General features: G+C 40.8%; 1 protein-coding gene across 4 annotated transcripts; it reads left to right on the top strand.

Moving 5' to 3' along the window:
* Positions 1 to 4,860: 4,860 nt before the first annotated feature.
* On the top strand, positions 4,861 to 20,717 carry LOC138981331 (uncharacterized). Of its 4 annotated transcripts, XM_070354214.1 has the most exons (9): positions 4,862 to 5,256; positions 7,983 to 8,123; positions 10,587 to 10,663; positions 11,444 to 11,777; positions 13,096 to 13,236; positions 14,124 to 14,204; positions 14,577 to 14,684; positions 15,602 to 15,682; positions 17,551 to 20,717. In XM_070354214.1, the coding sequence occupies exons 1-7, from the start codon at positions 5,199 to 5,201 to the stop codon at positions 14,594 to 14,596; spliced, it is 852 nt and encodes a 283-aa protein (XP_070210315.1). In that variant the 5' UTR covers positions 4,862 to 5,198; the 3' UTR covers positions 14,597 to 14,684; positions 15,602 to 15,682; positions 17,551 to 20,717. The 4 variants fall into 4 exon arrangements, with proteins under 4 accessions (XP_070210314.1, XP_070210315.1, XP_070210316.1 ...); XM_070354213.1 differs by lacking the exons at positions 14,577 to 14,684; positions 15,602 to 15,682; positions 17,551 to 20,717 and having other exon boundaries at positions 4,861 to 5,256; positions 14,124 to 14,548; XM_070354215.1 differs by lacking the exons at positions 4,862 to 5,256; positions 14,577 to 14,684; positions 15,602 to 15,682; positions 17,551 to 20,717 and adding an exon at positions 5,963 to 6,193 and having other exon boundaries at positions 14,124 to 14,547.
* Positions 20,718 to 21,852: the final 1,135 nt, after the last annotated feature.

Below are 21,852 nucleotides of genomic sequence, written 5' to 3'. Positions count from 1 at the left end.
TTCCTCGTTTTCTTCCCCCACCCCTCTCTCCCCCTTCATGTCAGACATAGGTTACATGGAACTCTTTTTCAAAAGACTGTGGGTATTATTTCTGTTCTTCTTTTATGCTCCTCAATATTTAGCAGCAGGAGGGATTGGTCGGTAACTTTAGATTTTAATGACGTCGACCAGAAGTACATTAATTAGAAGTGGATAACGACGTATCAGTTTGGAAAGCAAGTAGCGTTAATTTCAAGTGTGACCGACATTATGTTGGCACTGCAGCTCCGAAATGCATTGACCAATCGCCCAAAGGCGCTGACGTCATTTCACGAAAGGATTTCCCTACCCAGACTTCCAAACGGTTTGGGAGATTTGAAAGATTTCGTTTGGGACGATGACGCCTTATATTATATAAAGGGAAGCAAACAGTTGAAAACGGGCGTACACAGAGCCAATAGAGGATAATGGAATCCTCCAAAATCATATACGTACCTATGCGTCGACGTCAAGTAAAACAATTTTATCACTGCTTCTGTGTATCTCCTGACGAAAGGACAACAAGTTTTGTGAATAAAGTTGGTCTCGGATACATGCTATTTGAAGTATTTCTCGTCCTGAAATTACGTCTCGGGGTGTTGCTTTTTAACCGACCGTAAATAAATGCTCTTTGTACTTTTTCGCGTAAGGGTCAATAGATGCATTATTTCAGTGGGAATAAAATGTTCGGTGATTTCGAGTCGTTGCCATTTTCACAATTATTCCCGTCTATTTGCGTCCGTGTTGATTGGAGAGGGGCCCAGGTAACTTTCAGATGACGAAGGTGAGAGAGTTACGCCCCTTCCCTGTGCCAGCTCTGTCATTGTTCAACCTCGATCTTTCCGTCGCTGTGTGTGAACTGTAATTCACTGCCATTACCTCGTTACTTGGTGACGCCGCGCAATTTCCACCCTGGCGACATCAAAAGAGTGGACAGCGCCCAGGGAGTGGTCAGCAAGAGGCGGGGAGGTAACAACGGACATCACCAACGCGAACCGCTGCTGCTAGAGTTACTGTTCTTGATTATTACGCTCTCCGCCTCCTTGAAATGGAGAGGTAGGAAGGGCATGCTGGATTCACCCGCCATGTCCGTTTATTAATTGTTTCTATTGTTTGTTTATTCGTTTGATCGTCCGTGCGTTTGTTTCGTTCGTTTTCTTCTTTTTTTGGTAACGTTTTCTTTCTCAGTTCTTACTTTGTTTCATTCTTGATCGAGCATTGGCTAAAAATACGTAAAATTTATTATGATTTGCTTCATGATATTTGGCAACATTTTACTCGTAACAAAGTATCTGTCCCTTGGAGAAAACTGAAAAACGACGAATATTTTCGTGTAATATTTTCAAAGTTTTTTTTTGTTTTAATTTTAATCAATCAATAAACACAATAAAAACGTGATAACAAACATGGTAACTGTATGTTTTCTGTTTGTACACATAATTTATCATTTACATGCTTTATCTTAAATCAGAGACAATCAACAATTTGTTTCTAATTAATAGAACGTCAGACTAACGAAATCTCAAAACAACATGATTTCCAAAAATAATTTCCAGTGTTGATCGTGAATCGGTTTTTTTAAAAATGCTTTCGCACATCTTTGCGATTAAAATAATATGATTAATCTTCTTCATATTTTTGCTGTTACTTTTAATACCAAAAAGCACATCTGTAACATTCAAACCTAATTCTTTCGCCAATGTTTACTAATATGTACATTTCAATATATTTCCAAAACCTGAGCACGGTTGGGCATTCAAAGAAAATATGCTCCAATACATCAAGTTTATCCTCACAATATGTACAGTTTTTATCAGCCTTCACTTTCATTTTACACAATAAAATATTAGTTGGATAAATGTTTTGCAATATTTTCCAATGCAGTACACGTAATCGAACTTCACTAGTGACAGTGGCTGCTAAGTTCCAATTCTTTTCGTCAATGTCAATATTTTCAAAGTTGACTAAATGTAAAAAGAAGAAGGAGCTTTGTTAAGTGTCTTCTTAAAACCTTCTATGATCAGATCTGAAAACTTTCGCTTGCGTGATCTGTTGGTTGGTGACTGATGAGTTCAGCTGTGATGTGCGCATGCGCAATCACCCTGCCTTGCTCAGTCTGCACGGCCATGCGTGACGTGAATCTCTGCTCATCATGCTCAGTATAGTATAGCTTGTCGTCACGCTCAGTAGATCATTGCCTATGTCATGTTTTGGTGCTTTGAGAAAAACACACAAAACGTCTTTGGTTTCAGAACAATCTCATTTTAGTTATGAGTTGCAAACTGCCTATGTCGATCGGTGACAGCTGGATAAACGTGAGATAAAGAGCTGACAGCAACATTTTCAATCAGCAAAACTGCAGAACAACCCACAAAAAGCTTTTGCATACCTTCACATACTCTAAACAAGTCTTCCATTAACAAGCACACTTTTTTTAATACTCAGTTTTCCTACATGATTGTGTTTTATATTTTTTATTCTTCATACTTGTTCTTCGTTTCATGTGTGTATTGTAGTAGGGACTACCTGAAAGAAAGGACCATATAGACCTAATGCTATCATCCCTCGGTAATAAAGTTTTCGAGTTCGAGTTCGAGTTCGAGTTCCTTCTTCTTCTTCTTTTCGATCGCCGATCACACTTGGAGTCCAGATCTCGAGATATAATTAGTGGTCCTCTGCAGTGCAGCCACTGGCCCGTACAGCTTGTTGTGCAGGGACTCCGGCATTGGCCAGATTTCCTCTCTCAGCACCTGGTGGTTCTTGCAGTCTCGTAGGATGTGGGCCGTGTCCTGCTCTGCTTCCCCACAAGAACACATGGGGGAGGGCACAACATGCAGCTTCTTGTGGAGATGCTGGTTAAGTCTGTTGTGTCCCGTTCTCAGGCGGAAGATGACCACCTGCTGTGGTCTGGATAGCAGGTGGTAGCTGTCCTGTGGCTGGGGCGTCCTGTGCAGAGACTTAATGATGGTCTTCATCTCTGTCAGGCTCACAGGGTTGTTCTCTTGCTCATCTTCTGCACCCAGCTTTGCCATCCTGTCCGCCTCTTCGTTTCCTTGTACACCACAGTGGGAGGGGATCCATTGCAGTACTGTCCTCAGGCTTTTGATGTTGTGTAGAGCGTGTTCCAGCTGAGGCAGTTTGCTACTGGTCATTGCTTGTAGTACTGACAGAGCGTCAGTCAGGAAGACCACCTGGTTGTCATGGTTGACTCTGTCGTTGATGGTGTATGCTGCATGGATCAGTGCCTGTACCTCAGCTCTGTAGTTTGTACAGTGGAGGCCTGTTGGTATAGCCTCTGCTTGCCTCTCTCCACTGGGGTACTGGACATACACCCCCGCTCCTCCATTTTTGACGGCCTCTGTGGCTGACCCATCAGTATACACCCGTATCCATGCTTCTTGGGGGTACCTTTCTTCAAGCATGGCAAGAGTCAGGGCTTTTTTCGTCACATTGCTCTGCTCGTCCTTTGTTGTGAGGCAGGGGACACTGGTCTGTATGTCCAGGTTTCCTTGTCTGTCTTCCCAGGGTGGGGCGTCAAGGGAGAAAGATGGTGGCTCCACTAGCTCTGGCATCTCTGTCTGATGTTTCTTCTGCAAAGCCCTTGCCTCAAGAGCGAAGCTTGATCTTGAGTTCGAGTTCCTATATCCAAGAAAAAAGTAGTGCCTAACTCCAGAAACGAGATCGGCAGTTTTGCGTACGTTACCGTGGCAATGGTTTCCGATGGTCTGAGTGTTTGTATTCTCTCACATATGACAGGTACCATTCCAGTAGCTTCCCCTGAAGCCTCACTATAGAAAAGCCTAACGCTGAAATAGGTATTTTGCTTATGAGCGTGACGTTGTACTTTATTCTCTGTTTTCAAGTGCTGGCTTCAATAGAATATTTGAAAAGCTAAGCTTTGAAGCAGGGCCAAGGTTTTTGTGTCAGGTTAGTTCTGTTTTATGATATACATAATAGGCCTATGCCTAAATTATTCGCTTTTTTGTACGTTTGTAAGTATGAAATAATATGAACAAACTGCAAGATTTGAGGGTTGTTGTTACAGGCTAGACTGGTGCTCAAAAACAGGCAGTAAGGTTCAGTGCCTTTGTGTGTGTGTGTGTGTGTGTGTGTGTGTGTGTGTGTGTGTTTGTCTGTCTGTCTGTCTGTCTGTCTGTGTGTGTGCATGCGTGCGTGTGTGCGTCTTTGTGTCTGTGTGTCTGTGGTTGTGTGTCTGTGTGTGAGTGGGTCTTAATTTCTGAGAGTGCTTTCTCTAGAGAAAGAGAGAGAGAGAGAGATTTGATTTTTGAATAGTGGGACAGGAGATGATGCTAAAATAATGTATACATGAGAAGGGGAATAACTCTTCCAAACACATGCCAGCAAAATGCAAAATAATGTTGACTTACTCCCCTTCCATCATGCACAAAAACCTCGATCATGATCAGCTCTCCGACACAAAATAAATATGGATTGCCATGAGAAGAGATGTAGAGAAGAAAAAATCTACTTTTAAAAGTGTGTGTACGTGTGTGTTTGAGAAAAAAAAAAGTCACAGCTAGTCTAAAAAAAATCAAAAAAATCACAGTTATACTTTCACCATTGATCAATTGGTACAATCAAACCAGTACACTAAAGATAGAGAAAATGCATGTTTTGGCTCGTCCCTGACCCAGTCTTTTGTACCAAGCTGGTACGAATTTACAACGAAAGAACGGTCTTCATACTTTTTACCGCGAGGAGAAACAGTGACCTGCTCCTTTTCTCTCAGTCTGTCTGCTTGTTTCTTTGTCTCCGTGAATGGGTGTGTGAGTGCGTACGCACGAGTTTACATGTGTGTGTGTGTGTGTGTGTGTGTGTGTGTGTGTGTGTGTGTTCTTGTTAAGACCGCGTCGTTTTGACTTTGGCCCGAAAATGGAGCCGAATTGTTTTGACGCACCCCGTTGTTTTGACGTCACAACAACGGATGCCTCGATTTTCGAGCTTCCCGCCCTAAGATATACCATGTGACACAAGGATTTGATTTTATTGGTTCTGTCCAAACTATGATAATTTTGTCAGGGTTGAGTGTGTGGCGAGTGTGTTGGGCTAGTGTTTTGCGGTCAAAACAAGAACTGTAGTTTTTTGGGTTCCCCTGGCGACAACATTGAGAGAGAGAGCGAGAGAGAGCGGATTGCCGCGTGAAACCGTGATTTGACACGATGGCTGACGCCGACACGCGGGGTGAACGCCGCAGCCGCTACATTACCACAGACACAGGTGTGTATTATATTTATAGTACTTTGTTGTCCATTTTAGACGAAAAGACAGTTGACTGAGTTGTTTTTGAAATAGTGACGCGCCTTCAACTTTATCTTTCAGGTCTGTTGCCACATGGCTCTGACATTCCAAAATGGCTAACCTCGTTTTTTGGAATTTAGAGCTCACAATCCAGTGACAGTGACATTAACAAGAACTTGATCAGTCATTAATTATCAATGGCTTATCAAGTTGTTGGTACAGGTTACTATGCAAGAGTCTTATACATTAAAACAAATTATGGTGAGTGGTGCACAGATCTAAATACTCTTATACTGAGAAGGCACGATGCATGTTGGTTTTTTAACTTCCGAAAGATTCTGAGATTAGCTGTGCGTACAAGCGATCGAATAGCACTGATTTTATCAGTATTTATATAACTATGTTTTGTTTGTGTCAGTCTGTGCTTGTTTGCTGAATTTATGTGTAGGAGCCTGAGGCGGGTTGAGATCTAGCTCCAATGTTCAAATTTCAATCTCGCCTTAGGCCTAGTAGCTGTTGAATTAGGGAGACCGAATAAGTCAGTCACGGTGCGACTATATTTTTTTTTTAATTCGATTTATTTAATTAAAAACTCTTCACGTCCTGTACCGCACGACTTTGTTACTACTATACTTAGGAATGACCTCACAGGACGGAAGCGCTCTCTGTGCTTGAAAACCACATTTAGGTCACTTCCTTTGTAAACAAGCACATAGCTGCTCCGCGGTTCGTTCGTTTGGTGAACGTTTTGGTAGTTTGCAATGGATTTGTATTGATTTTTTTTTCACGGAGATTTTGGGACCATCTCTGGTGATGCTGATACAGTCAGTAAAGACAAATTTGGGGATATTATCGACGAATTAGGGGCAGAACAAGTGCTGGGACTCGAAGCAGACAATCGCTTGACATTGAAATTGTAAGCTTAATGTAGTTTAGTTTCATCTCCCCCGTCGCGATATAACCTTCGTGGTTGAAAACGACGTTAAACACCAAATAAAGAAAGAAAGTTTCATCTCTTTGTTCCACCATCACCCAGCCGACGCGGCGACTTCCTGGCGTGGCCGTAAAGTCCGGTTACTCGATCACGTCGCTCTCTGCTCTGTGCATCGTCAAATATGTTCATGCTTTTCACCTGTTGCACGTGAGTGAGTGGAGACTCGGCTCCCCCATAATCATGGTCCAACAGGCATGCGAATCATTAATTCTGCTTTTTACACGATGAGTCTTCTTCTGTCAATTTAATGCATACTAGTTACAAATTAAAATGACAGTATGATTTCTTCATTAATTAACTACTCATAATGATAATACATACATGTATTATACGTGTATACTTTACATACATGTTTTATAACATAAAACCCATAAATGTCATGTCTGACACACACAGATACCCACTTTCTGGTCATTTTCATCAAATCCTTACGGTACTGAGGCTTAGCAATAGGGAAATGTGTTCAGGACGTGAAGAGTTATTTGACCGGGCGAAGCTGGACTGACTTTGGACTTATCATGTATTGGAGCCATTCTTCCGTTCTGGGGACGAAATCCGTCTGTTGAAAAAAAACCAACTACTGTTTGTGTTTTACTTTACCCATACACACGCACACGTTTTTGTTCCTCTTTTTTTCTCTTCATCCTCTTTTTGTTCTGTTTTCTTCTCCTGTCCACGACATTACTGCTTCCCCTCAAACCTATGATGTACTTTTTCCGTGCATGGTTTATCCCTGTCTCTTCCCAGAGACCAGGCAGTCCGGTTACAGTAGCTCGGGTACTTTGTATCTCCCCCAAACTCATCAACTTAAGTTCATTACAGACAAAATAATTAGCATAGCCGCTAATTGAACAGTGTATAGGCTCTCTTTTTCTTTTCTCTCCTCGACATTCAACCCATGGTCCCCCTCGACCACTACCATCTTTGACGCAATGTCACTGTCACAGTGTCAGAAAACTCACTGCCTTCTTCGGCATCATACAATTCATCATCTGACAGAGACTCGTCAGTGGTAAGACATAATGCATTCTCATCATACTCCAAGTCCAACTCCTTTGGATCAGACACACCTGAATGACAATGCTTCTCAATTAAAAATGTACACATGCTTTTATGTGAGTTAGGGAAGTATAAATAGAGAATACTATGTATGGCTTGCTGTGTCGTACCAGATTTTCATGAGTTGTTTTTTTAAATATTGAACTGCGAGCGAAAGCGAGCTATTCACTATTTTAAAAAGCAACGAGTGTAAATCTGGTACAAAACAGCAAGCCATGTAGTATTCTGTTTATCCTACATACTGTACTTACGTGTATTTTACTGAAAATGTCCTGCAGTCGAGGCAGCTAAATTGAAGACGCTTGTTTTGGAACCTCGATCTCTTCTAAAGCCTCGTGCAATCTATTACGTCAAAGCAAAGAAACGTCACTCTGAAAGTGTGGCTTGACGTGTTAGTTCTAAAAATTCATCGAAGGTAATTAGCGAGCGCAATCTTTTTTCTTCTATAATGACGTTTGTCTCGGTGACTTTGGCATCATAAGCAGTGGAAAAACAGGTCCCTGCCAGACTTGCTTGACATGACCTCATTTACATGATATACACACGTGTGATTTGAACGATTATTATCTCACGAGTGTCTCTCTCACGTATGTAGGATGATATTATTAATCAAATGAAAATTTACTAATAAAATGTTCTATTATGTCACTAGTGGAACCAGGAGGCCGAGGCCAGAGATTTAAAACAAGGGAGTACTTCCCACATTTCTCATACGGCCAAAGAATGGTGCAGGCTGCACTGGCTAAGAGTCTACCTGCCATACCATTGCCAGATGACACCAGCAATCATCCAGGTACAATGTAATCCCATTTTTATTTTGTTGAATGGCAAGATTTAACCAGAAAGTAAGGAACTAACTCAGGGGTTCCACTTATTGCACACACAAAAGTATACGCAGTTTTCAGCCTCCGTACACATTTTCACCGACATGTTGCATTTTGTCACGCAAAATTACAATTGCACTCAAAACACTAAATAGCCACGAAGAGAGCACCTGAACTCCCACCTCTGATTCTCCCCACCCGCCTTGTTCATCACTGTTAACACTCGTGTACTTATCGCCAGAGGCCATAGTACCAGTGCTCTACCGAATTGAATCTTTATTCCTTAGGTCACTGCCACCGGCGATAGCCTTATGAATGACCAGCTCTACCGAAGAGGAAGATTGCATTACATTTCTTTGGGGGGGGGGGGGGGGGGGGGTCATGAGTCACAGAATAAATAATTGATCCTGCTGTGTTCAGCAAAACAATGGTCTGCCTTATCACACATGCCATTAGTTTGGTGCACTGCCGATTCAGTTTACAGGCCAGGGGTGTCCGGGTCTACTCTGATTACATCGGACTGACCCACAGTGATTGTTTTTCAGGCTGAAATATCTTCCATTTAGCGCCATGCAAATAGTTCAGTTCCTCGCTTAGAGGCCTATTACCTGTACAGAGCCACTGCAAAACGCAAACAGACCGATCTGTCGTCGGAAAGTGAAAGAACAGAATCTGATGAAGGGACTTCTTTTAGTTACCTATCATCATCATGTCCAGTGATGGCGCTAGTACTTTTTTCAAACCGGTACGCAAACTTTTATGAAGCAAACAGTCCAGAAAAAAACGGTAGGCTGGTCATTGGAACCAGTTAGAATCCAGCTCAGAGTACTGGTTTTATAGTTTTGCCAGCGAAAAAAGACCGGTAGTTCTAAAAATCAACGGCAGCCAATTTTGTTCCGGGATTTTTTCGTTTCAACCGGTAAAATACCGGTAATTACCGGTTAACGCCAACACTGCATGTCTTCTCAATCGTAGTGAGAAAAACACACTTCTCCTTCGCGTTTTTTCCCCCAATTAAGTTTGTAATGGTACGCGTTTTCCCCGGCTCATACGCATTTTTTCAGTCATGTTGTGTATGCAAACGCAAAAAGCAAAAACCCAGTGGAACCCCTGACTAACTAACTGTTATGCAATACTTCTGGAGGGGTGATCACACTACAGTTAACACAGTTTAGTTATGACTAAGATATGTAGTTAAATTGCTATTCTGATACACATTGGAGAATTCAGGGTTATGATTTGATAGTCTCACATGTACATGGACCTATTTCGGTCATAAGGCCATATATGTCAACGGAAGCTGCTCAATATCCTATATATTTACAACAATAAAGCATGCTTCCTGTTTCATCACCGTGGATGAATTAAGTGCTTGCATGCACATACCTGGTCAGGTTTGCTTCTGTTACTGGTCGACAGACGATATAGTTTGTACAAAAACTAAATTCTTGCCGTCTATGAAATACGTCCCTGGTAAAAATTCAATTCCTGCAACACACCTTGCAAAACTAGTAGCTGCAGTCCAGCAGACGGTCTTTCCAGTGCTTTGTAATGAATCGGCAATATTGCCTTTGCCTATGCAACGCTCATATATATGCAGATCCCAATCTGATGAATGGACTGACCCACAGTTAACAGAGAAAATAGAGGACCCACTAGAGAAAATGCTGAATTCTTGGGATGTAGTCTGATGATAGACGGAAGACAGACAATAGACGGAAGACAGACAATAGACAGAAGATAGATGGAAGACAGACAATAGTTGGAAGACAGATGGTAGATCGAAGACAGACAATAGACGGAAGACAGACGATAGACGGAAGACAGACGATAGATGGAAGACAGACAATAGACGGAAGACAGACAATAGACGGAAGACAGACGATAGATGGAAGACAGACGATAGATAGAAGATAGACGGAAGACAGACAATAGACAGAAGACAGACAATAGATGGAAGACAGACAATAGACGGAAGACAGACAATAGATGGAAGACAGACGGAAGACATACAATAGACGGAAGACAGACGGTAGATGGAAGACAGATGATAGACGGAAGACAGACGATGTAGTCTGACGATAGACGATACATATATATATATACGGACGTTCAACCAGTATTTGGCTTCAGCTTGATTCAGGAACAAGAGGGCGACTGCAACTGAGTCGCATGTATAGACAAACCATAATGCCTTTCTCCAGTCCAGTCTATGAAATAGGACTTACAGCTGATCTAGCTGGACTCTACGCAAGCTTCAGTACGAATGAAGTAAAATCTCCCATATCAAATTTATTATACACAAATATGAAAACAGTTAACTAGACTGTTCTAACTGTAAACCAACGTAAAGGGGAAATATGAAGCTCAAAAACAGGTTAAGTCCCAAGCATCATGCAACCACAGGCGCTTTCTGTCTGTCTTTCCTACAGTTGACTGCAGCTTCGAACCACAGGCGCTTGTGACAGAGGACTCTATAAGCAGCCATCACTCAGTTGACTCCCAAATGGTGAGTTTTTATAGAGTAGATTATTTGTTGCCCTGTCTGAAGATATTTTGTTTTTGCGATTTGATTTGTTAAATGTTTGACCTGCATTACTTGTGAGTTTCCTGTGATGACCAAGGCAATGAAATATGTTTGCTATCTGCAGTCTATGCTCTTTTGCCTCTGAAAAACATGCATCAGAGTTGTGCATTCTTTTTCAGCAACTGGTTCTTTTTCTCAGACAAAATAAGGCATTTATAATGAAAAAAGAACAAAAATATACGGTCGAAACAGATCACCAACAAAGGCTAACAAGTTCAGTTGAGTTGCCAGTTGGAAGGAACAGCGAAGAATGTCCCAGTTACTTCCTCAGTTGTACTCTTTTTGATTGTTCGATTTGGCAATTCTGAACGATGGCAGGAACTGAAGTGCGCCAGGCAGTATCAGCGAAGTCCTCTGGCTCATTTTCTGTGCCCACGAAAGCTTCCAGGTAGGCTATTTGTCGGTATCGGCGGACTGCATAATAATGTTGTCGAAGCTCAGTCTCGCTTACGACGCATCCAAAATGGCATCCTCCGACGGTGCTGTGACTGTGTGAAAGATGTCTTCAAATCACTTAGCACATTTGAAAAAATCCTATGTAACAAGCTGACCAGGATTGAGATAATCGGAAAACGTGGCCGAATTGTCCCAATTCTCATGACTGCACAGGTGAAAGCAGCTGTGGAACTGCTTGTGCAAAAAAGGGATGATGCTGGTGTCAGCGGCTCCAACAAATTTGTGTTTTCTTGCTCATTCTTTCAGTCGGAGGGGCACATTCGGGGATCTGACACGCTTCGAAAGTTTGTGACATCAGCGCAGTTGGCAGAGCCACAGTTCATCACATCTACTTCACTTCGAAAGCAGGTTGCTACTCTGTCCCAGATAGTCAGTTTGAAGGACAACGAGCTGGATGCCCTTGCTCAGTTTATGGGACACCGCGAGTACTACCGCCTCCCATCAGACATGATGCAGTTGGCCAAAGTCAGCAAATTACTCCTTGCCCTTGAAAAGGGGAAGCTGCAAGACCACCAGCGCTGCACCCTGGATGAGATGGAAGTGGCTGAAGATGAAGCCATCACCTCGGATGAGGAGGCAGGTATGTGTGACATTTTGAACATGAATTCCTTTTCCCGCAGTGGGGCACTGCGGTTATGAAATTAAAGGCCCCTCCTGTTTTTGGAACCGCAGGAGCTTTCTAGTTTGCTGTTAGGTAGATTTTTGGTTCCTCTTTCCTGTCATGCTCTCTTTTTCTTCATGAATTCTTTTCTTTTTTCTGCCTTCTTGCTCATTCACCTGTATTTTTTCCAAAAATCTCTTCTCTTGCCGCTTGTCTCGCGATTCATGTATAGTTTAATCTGTTAGTGTTCTGATGTAAGTCCAGCAGTAGATAGGTTAAGCCTATTTTAACATACTGGAAACTGGTAATCTTCCAGTAGGTATTAATTTAGTTTTACTAAAGCCTGCTGGGACACAAGTAATGGGTTAGTGCATTTGTAAACAGGAATCGCTTGACAAGTGGCCCCCTTCATCCCCCCCTTCCTCGTCCTGATATGGCTCTGCGTAGTCGGCTGGACGTTAAGCAACAAATAAACAAACAAACATGAATTCCTTTGCTCTTTTTGCACAAAATGAACACAGCTAGACTATCTCTAAATCTAGTATTGTAATAACCTTTTTTTTGTATTCTTAAATTCATCTTCTTCTCCTTCTGCTTCTTCTGCCTCTTCTTCTTCTTCTAAATTGGGGGGCTGGGATGGCTCATTCAGTACACAGCGTGGACTACATATAGTTCCTCTGACTCTCATAGTCACAGGTTTGAATCCCGGTCTCCCTCTCTCTGGTATCGCCTTTGTTGTGGCTAGTGACATTGAACCACCAATACAATTTTATTTCAATCAATCAATATGAGGCTTATATCGCGCGTATTCCGTGGGTACAGTTCTAAGCGCAGGGATTTTTTTTCTTTTCAATTTTTATTCAAGGCGCAGGGATTTATTTATGCCGTGTGAGATGGAATTTTTTTACACAATACATCACGCATTCACATCGGCCAGCAGATCGCAGCCATTTCGGCGCATATCCTACTTTTCACAGCCTATTATTCCAAGTCACACGGGTATTTTGGTGGACATTTTTATCTATGCCTATACAATTTTGCCAGGAAAGACCCTTTTGTCAATCGTGGGATCTTTTACGTGCACACCCCAATGTAGTGTACACTAAGTGTATTTGTTTTAAATCTAAATTGAGAACGTTCATACTTCAATGCACACTACAATGTGATATATTGTGCTAACATTAATTTGCATTACACAATAAAGCAAACATTAATACTACGGTACTTACTACATAAACTTTTGTACTTGCGATCTAGGATTTTATCTATTCTATCATATTGTAACTATTATTTACAGAATTTGTTGAAAAGGGTCACAGCCCTATTCCAGAACGATCTGCATCAGGAAGGTTCGCAACAAAAGACTCTTTGGCACCGCCACATAACCAGCCCTCTCCGCCTATGCATCAACCTTGTCCTGCTACAGCTGCACCTGACAGTAAGTCTTCTTCTTCTGTGTACGCATGCTATCAACTACAGTACTGCAAGCACTCCCAGTTTCGGATAAAAACAAATGCGATTGGTCACTTTGGCAGAAATAACAACTGTGAACAGAATGTTGATAGTAAAAGAAAGTAAGGAAGCAGGAAAGATGAGCCGGTGCCTACCTAACAGCAAACTAGATAGCTCCTGGTGTTCAAAAACAGGAGGGGCCCTTAATTTAAGTCCGCAGCGCTCCACTGCAGTAGGTGACAGTAAGGGACAATATGGGCTGAATCCATCCCATCTACATGGTGTTGGAGTGGGGACAGGACATATTTGAATGGCGATGTCGCTGTTCAGTGTCTGAAAGTCTCTTAAGTTTGTAGTTGCAAACATGACTTTTCTTTCTCTCTCCCCCCCCCCCCCCTCCTCACTCCCACAAAGTAACATAGTAGATTTAATTTCTTATTTGTAGCTGCCATTCCATGTAAAAGTGAATACATTTACTTATTTAGTGTAAACTTGTCACCCTGGCATGAGGTAATATGACCGGCACGGTTGGCCTAGTGGTAAGGCGTCCGCCCCTTGATCGGGAGGTTGTGGGTTCGAACCCCGGCCGGGTCATACCTAAGACTTTAAAATTGGCAATCTAGTGGCTGCTCCGCCTGGCGTCTGGCATTATTTGGGGTTAGTGCTAGGACTGGTTGGTCCGGTGTCAGAATAATGTGACTGGGTGAGACATGAAGCCTGTGCTGCGACTTCTGTCTTGTGTGTGGCGCACGTTATATGTCAAAGCAGCACCGCCCTAATATGGCCCTTCATGGTCGGCTGGGCGTTAAGCAAACAAACAAACAAAAAATGAGGTAATATCACAAGGGTTATTCATGTTTTTGTATTTGTCAGATTCTGCTGATGATGAGGAAGCACCAGAAATCCAAAGGAAGTTTCAACGGTGTGCTGCTGACAGCAGTGCATGCTCAAACAGTTCAGTATATATCTTTCTCCTTAGTCAACCAATTTTCCATGGGGGCGCGACTGGAGATGGATGAAGGTCAGGGGGTTCCTGTGTTCGAGTGGGAACAGCTTGAATTTAACTCACAGAGTTGTTTGTGTCCAACACGCTTGTCGGAGGTGTTTTTTTACGGCGTCAATGTTGGGGGGTGGGTGGGGGTTAAGGATGAGGGGTAGAACTGCATTCGTTGATGCATTTTGATTGTCTTACATCTGAAATGTATTTGTACCTTTGAAGAATAGTTCATTCCTGTACACTCATAACACCGAACACACGTTTATTTATTTTGAACATAACATAATTAATACAATAAATAATTAATTATAATTTTATTATGTCTCCAGGCGAGCCCCCTTCCTCCTAGACATTCTCTCCTGTTGGTGTGGCAATGATGAACACAAGATGCAGTGTATTCACACAGATCACTTCTCCTTCAGCCTCATCTAACGAAAGTAAGCTTTATTGCATATAAATTAATTTAGAAACATGCTGGCGTCACCCCCCCGCGGGTTAGGGGGAGTCCCATATTGGTTGGGACTAGAAAGAATTTACCCGATGCTACCCAGCATGTCGTAAGAGGCGACTAACGGTTCTGTTTCTTCTCTTCTTTTGTCTTATTTCTGCCTTACCAGTCCTTTCACCTATATTTCCTTCCAAGAAAACTCTCCCTACTATTCCCTGCAGTTTTCCAATTCTTTTCTTGTTGTCTTATTTCTACCTGACTGGATCCATCACCTTTATTTCACTTACCAAAAGTCTTCTTTTCCACATCCTTATTTCTCTGCACCCCGCATGTCGTATGAGGCGACTAACGGATTCTGTTTCTCCTTTAACCCTTGTTAAGTGGTTCTTGTATAGAATATAGTCAATGTTTGTAAAGATTTTAGTCAAGCAGTATGTAAGAAATGTTTAGTCCTTTGTACTGGAAACTTGCATTCTCCCAGTAAGGTCATATATTGTACTACGTTGCAAGCCCCTGGAGCAATTTTTTGATTAGTGCTTTTGTGAACAAGAAACACTTAACAAGTGGCTCCCTCCCATCTCCACCCTTTCCCCTATCTCATCTCCCCCTTTCCCTCGTCGCGATATAACCTTCGTGGTTGAAAACGACGTTAAACACCAAATAAAGAAAGAAAGAAATGCTGGCGTCATGTACGGACGATTAACTAAGCGCCCATTACCTAGTTGTTGAATGGCCGCATTCCATAGTGGAAACTCTTGTGTTTAGTTATTTGACAACGAAATTGATATTTAAAAGCATATGTCTTTTAGCTGTTGTTCTTTTTTTGCTATTTTGCATAATCTATCAAATGATTTGAAATAAAGATAAGCCAGCTGAGAAAATCTATCATCTTTTTTTTTCCCCAAGGTTCAACTGACAATGAGTACCTACCTGAACAGTGGAGCCATTCCAAACCAAAGAAGCTCAAATCAAAGGCAACGCGCAACAGTGAGTGGAAACATAATCATTGTATTTATACCTCTTCTTTCTCTTTGTGAACTGAGCTTTAAGGAGCTGACTCAATCCACACAAAAGTTATTCCTTTAAAGTAGAACGAAACCAGTAAACTAGATAGTTATTGTGTTTTTGAGTAAGGTAATATCCTTCTCTGAAGCACTTGGAAGGAAAAATAGAGCCTGTTCATAACGTGTTAACTGTTAATCTAACTAGGAGCGTATAGTTATTGTGTTTTTGAGTATGGTAATACCCTTCTCTAAAGCACTTGGAAGGAAACATAGAGTATGTTCACAGACCTGTTTACCCTCCCGGAATTATTACGGATTTAGGGTCTAAATTCCGGTATTACGGAAATCTACCGGAAATTCCGGTCACGAGAACCATTTCCGTGTGTGAAAATTTAAAGTCGAAATTGTAGTACTAGTAGTCACCGGGATTTTGATTTCCCGGAAACCCTTTTAGCTCAAGGCCGACCGGAACAGCCTTGTCTGCGCATGTGCAAAAACAAGGTATTTGTCGGTCAACGCGTGGTTTTTGTGCATTCGGTCCGATCGACATGGGTCGTAAGCGTAAGGCCGATCTCTCTGGGGACAAAATGCCAACCAAAAAAGCTCAAGTTGTACAGGAATATCGGCAAAACTATCAAGTCAAGTGGCAGTGTCTGGCGAAGTCTAAGAAGAGCGAATCACTTGCATTTTGGTGATCGAATTGAGATCAGTGCAACAACAAAGCTAGTCAGTCATGAGTCACTGCAGTCGTTCGTCCGCGAACCAAGCGAACGTGTCCCGAGGTTAGACGCAGCATTAGTTTATTTACAAAATGCAGTACACAAATGAACATGGAAACAAACAAATTGTGTTTGGCAAAACATGAGCCTGCTTCGCATCGAGTTTATTTGACCAGTATGTCTGTGCTTCGACATTATCTCTTGCTACGGTCAGTGACTTGTGCTGTTGCCGGAATTTGAAAGTCTTTTTGAGTCTAAAAGTGATCTCCATTAATCTTTCTCCAATATAGCAAAGATCACAGTTCTTTGAATTGAAAAACTTTAAAGAAAATCTTTAAATAAAATGAACGAGCCGGTCCACAAAAAAAAAAGGTAGCTTCTGGAGAGTGTTTTTATGACTGGTTTTAATGCAGAATGTAAACAGGTCTGTGTTCATAACGAGTTAACTGTTAATCTAACTAGGAGCGGCATTTTGTCAAAGAGCAGTTCAAATCCGTACGTGCTTTAACATATCAAAATGGCCTTCTGCTGTCGCTCAGTTTTCTTGATTCAAAACTAAGCAGTAAATTGTATAATTATTTAAAAATGAATAAATAAGTGGATCAGTTAACAAGTGCAATGGCTAACTGACCTGCCACTTCTCATGCCCATTCGTGGCTTCTGTCCCATGCTTTGAAAATGAATGTGTACAGGGTCTGTAATTCCGGTTTTAATTTAGATTTGAAATCTTTTGTAATTGATGGATTACGCCCACATACACTTCCGTGTATTAGAGGCGGGGACGGGAGTCCCAGGAATTGGAAAAAAGAGGAGGTACTATATCTAACTTACATTGAACAACCAAAATGTAAGCAGCACTAAGATTGACAGTGAAAATGTGACAGTTTTAGTGTACTAGCTTTAGTGCCACGAAGAAGAATCAGAACAAATGTTGACTCGGGAAAATAAATGTCCATGCCCAATCAAGATTCGAAATAGAGACACTGAGATCACGAGTTGTCGGCCTAGACCACCAGACTACCCGGCGCTCATATTGAGTTGGCATGATTGTTCCTTATAAAGTTTTAATCCGATAACATATTTAACCTTTGTATCTCCGGTAATAGGTCTTGTGATATCTGTGTCCACAAAGGTTCAAGCCAGCCATGTCGACTGTGGTTGGAGGAGGAGGTGAAGGCAGTGGAGGCTCATTTGTTAAAATATATCGCCACGCAAGTGCTGCCAAGAAAAGAGGATATCCAGAAGTGCCTTCAGGCTGAAGAGACTCTGATAATTCGTACCTGGCTACACGTCAAGAACTATACATGTACGAAACAGGATTACTGCTTTGCAAAGAAATCAGCGAAACTAAATAATGTTCAGCTTTTCAGCTACTGATCATCTTTCCAATGTTGTTGCTGATCACTACCACTAAGTGGATATATATCTAGTGCAGGTTTGTGTCTTGAGCTGTACTGGACAATGATTTACACATTTATCTTTATTTGTTTTTATTAATTTTGACTATGAGCACACTGGTGGTTGTGTTTTATGTTAAATGATTTATTTAGTATGTGTTTATGCAAATCATTTTTGGCATTTTGAATAAGCTAGATGTGACCTTTCTTAGCACTGATCCAAAGGTCAGTTTAATATGCGGTCAAAACAATGATGGTGGAGGCAGTTGGCTATTTTTAATTCATTTGCATAGCAAAAACGAGGCTATATATGTATTGACAACTGACCACCTATTGAACACTCAAAACTTTTCAAATAATGGAAGCTTTCATGATAAAAACTTGTCTTGGTTATGAAACCTATGAACACTTATAAAATGCATGTGATTACATCAGCAAAACAAAACAAAATATAAGCAAGTGAGTCATATTCTTTGTGGCTTTGCCCTTGTTTAACTGTATTATCATTATTTATTAACATGAACACAGACTACCATAAGGTCCGCTACCCCCCCCCCCCCCCCCCCTGCGGGTTAGGGGGAAGAATTTACCCGATGCTCCCCAGCATGTCGTAAGAGGCAACTAACGGATTCTGTTTCTCCTTTTACCCTTGTTAAGTGTTTCTTGTATAGAATATAGTCAATGTTTGTAAAGATTTTAGTCAAGCAGTATGTAAGAAATGTTAAGTCCTTTGTACTAGAAACTTGCATTCTCCCAGTAAGGTCATATATTGTACTACGTTGCTAGCCCCTGGAGCAATTTTTTTATTAGTGCTTTTGTCTTCTTCTTCTTGTCGTTCGCCAATGTTAAACTTGGAGTCCAGCTCTGGTAGTGCTTTTGTGAACAAGAAACAATTAACAAGTGGCTCTATCCCATCATCCCCCCCCCCCCCCTTTCCCCGTCGCGATATAACGTTGAACGGTTGAAAACGACGTTAAACACCAAATAAAGTAAAGATAAGGTCCGCTATTAGGAAAGTCAAAACAATCAAAGTGTCATATGCACTTTGTCATCGTGTGTGACATTTTATTGAGAGAGAAACAGAATCCGTTAGTCGCCTCTTACGACATGCTGGGGAGCATCGGGTAAATTCTTCCCCCTAACCCGCAGGGGGCGTACAGTACTTCTTTGGGATAACAAGGGTAAGGGTTGCTCTAATTAAGGTTGGCTGAGCAATATATAACAGCAATTTCGCTCAAATCGGCCAAAAACAAGGCCCGAAGGCATCGTAGGCATAGCCGTTTTAACTTTATTATCATTATTATTTATTATCGTGACCACAAACTACCATAAGGTCCGCTAGTAGGAAAGTCAAAACAATCATAACGTATCATAAACACTGGGTCATCGTGTGATCATTATTATTTATTATCGTGACCACAAACTACCATACGGTCCGCTAGTAGGAAAGTCAAAACAATCATAACGTATAATAAACACTGGGTCATCGTGTGTGACATTTCAATGTCAACACAATGATAGTGGTGTTTCACATGTAATGATTGATTTCGATTTTAAGTGCTCTATCCCTTCTCCCCCCCTTTCCCCGTCGCGATATAACCTGCGTGGTTGAAAACGACGTTAAACACCAAATAAAGAAATAAAGAATAAAGAAAGATTTTGAGTGTATATAAAGTGTATTTATGGTACATTTACTTTTGGCTCTTTAGATCAGCTTAATTTGGTATTTCATGGGCATCGGTCAAAAGGTCACTTCAGCATGTGCTGTCAAAACAACGATGGTGGAGGCAAATGGCCTATTTTAACAGGATGTTTGAAGATTTGCTTTTTCAATTTTGTTTGAGAGACAAGAAGTTGGAAAATAGTTTTATTGTATGTTTCTTTGTCACCTGGGGCAAAATTATTCAATCGTCGCTATACGTTTGTTGGAAGCTATAATACAAAGGATAAATTGGCAGTTTTCTTACTTTCTGTTAGAAACAAAAGTATATTTTTCATTTGTTGCAATTGAAAAAGCATAGACCTTACTAAAGATGCTGCTAGTTGTTTTGATTGTGTGGACTATTCAGTGGAGTGTTTTAAATAATCTGTATATATATATATATATATAAAACATCAGAAATATATATATATCTATATGCCAATTCTCATGCCTCACAGTATTTTAACATTGGTTTATTTTCCATGTTACAAATATGTAATCATATGACTCGAGACTACCTTACTGTGTTATATTGCATTATTATCATGAACGCATTAGGCCCACTTATAAGTTTAAAGAAAGTCAAAGCCGTGTATTGTTCCTTTCAGAACAATGTTATACACCGGGTGTGCATTATGTGTTTTCATTATTTTTAATCATGAGCAGTTTCATATTTAATTATTTATTTAGAGTGTGTTTGATTTAGCTTAATTTGAATTTTGTTGGACATTGGTCAAAAGTTCAGTTTATTATGCGCGGTCAGAACAATGATGGTGGAGGCAATAGCCTATTTTTCAACAGGTTTGAAGGTTTTGTTTGAGAGAAATAAATCTGTCTTTTTTTCTTTGTCATGTTGGGCAGAGTTATTCAATCGTTGTTATACGTTAAGTTCACTGAATTCTTAAATCTAATGTAAGCGCTGTTTAAGAGGTTTTGAAGGTACAAAATACACTTTTTTTCTCTGTTCTCTTTAACAAGATATTCAGATTTGTTTTTCTTCTTTATTTTAGTTTGAGACGAGAAGTTGTACATGCATTCTATTTCCTGTTCCTTTGTCAACTGGGGCAACATTCAATCACTGTTATAGCCTGGTTGTAAGCTATAACAGTATAAATTCACTGCTTTTTAAATGTCTGCAAAAAGCAAATGTCACCGTTTTGTTGCATGCCATTGAAAAGGAATAAAAACTACCAAACGTTATTTTGCAAAACATGCTTATTGTTATGATTTGACTGATTGTGTTTGTATGTGGATGTGTGATCACAGGATTGCAGATTGCATGGACATAATCGCCACAGGGAAAATCATTCAAATCCTTACTCCGAAAGTTAACAAAAAGCTATTATTGTCTCAAGAAGAGAAATTGTTTCTACAACTGAACACACAGACTGTAAAATGCATGTGTATACAAAAGCAATTATGCTAAACAAGCCCATCATTAAATGAATGGAAGTCAAAGTAAATAAAATAAAATGCAATTTCAAATGTGAAGGTATCTTAAAATGTCGATGAACAAACGCAAGGGAACTGAGCGCCATCATAAAAATACCTTTCATTACGAGAAGGAAAAAAAAAAACGTAACTGACAGACTGATTCTAATATAGGTCCCTGATAACACTTATAGTATCCACCACCTTCAAATATGATAATTAAACTTCATTTTAAAAAGCTTCATGATTATGCACTGCAAAGTAAGCTACACGTTTTGTTTAGCTGTTTCGTACACATAAAAAAAGGCTTTGTGATTCTTTGGTCTAAGTGCCAATAGAAGGTTTTGAAAGGAGCAAGTTAAAATGTAAAGGCACACTACCTTATATCATATATATACAATATCACACTACCACGGAAAGTCAATACAATGCATACCCAGGTCAAAACAACGTTCACACACGAGTGTGTATCGTGTGTATCATCTTTGTCAACACAATGCAGGCGGTGTTTCAGTTTATTGAAATACTGAGTGTATGTGAGTGTAATTATGCACATTCACTTTTGGCCAATTTAAATGAGCTTGATGTGGAATTTTGTTATCTATTGGTCAAACGGTCATTTCAACCGGCACTGTCAAAACAACGATGGAACTGGCCAATAGTCACAATAACGAGGGGAAAACATGTATACCCCGGTCAAAACAACGTTCACACACGAGTGTGTATCATCTTTGTCAACACAATGCAGGCGGTGTTTCAGTTTATTGAAATATTGAGTGCATGTGAGTGTAATTATGCACATTCACTTTTGGCCAATTTAAATAAGCTTGATGTGGAATTTCTTATCTATTGGTCAAACGGTCACTTCAGCAGGCACTGTCAAAACAACGATGGAACTGGCCAA

This window comes from Littorina saxatilis, linkage group LG12 (genome assembly GCF_037325665.1).
Source record: "Littorina saxatilis isolate snail1 linkage group LG12, US_GU_Lsax_2.0, whole genome shotgun sequence".
In the NCBI taxonomy this organism is placed as follows: Eukaryota; Metazoa; Mollusca; class Gastropoda; order Littorinimorpha; family Littorinidae; genus Littorina; species Littorina saxatilis.
This window is presented reverse-complemented; position numbering and strand designations above follow the sequence as displayed.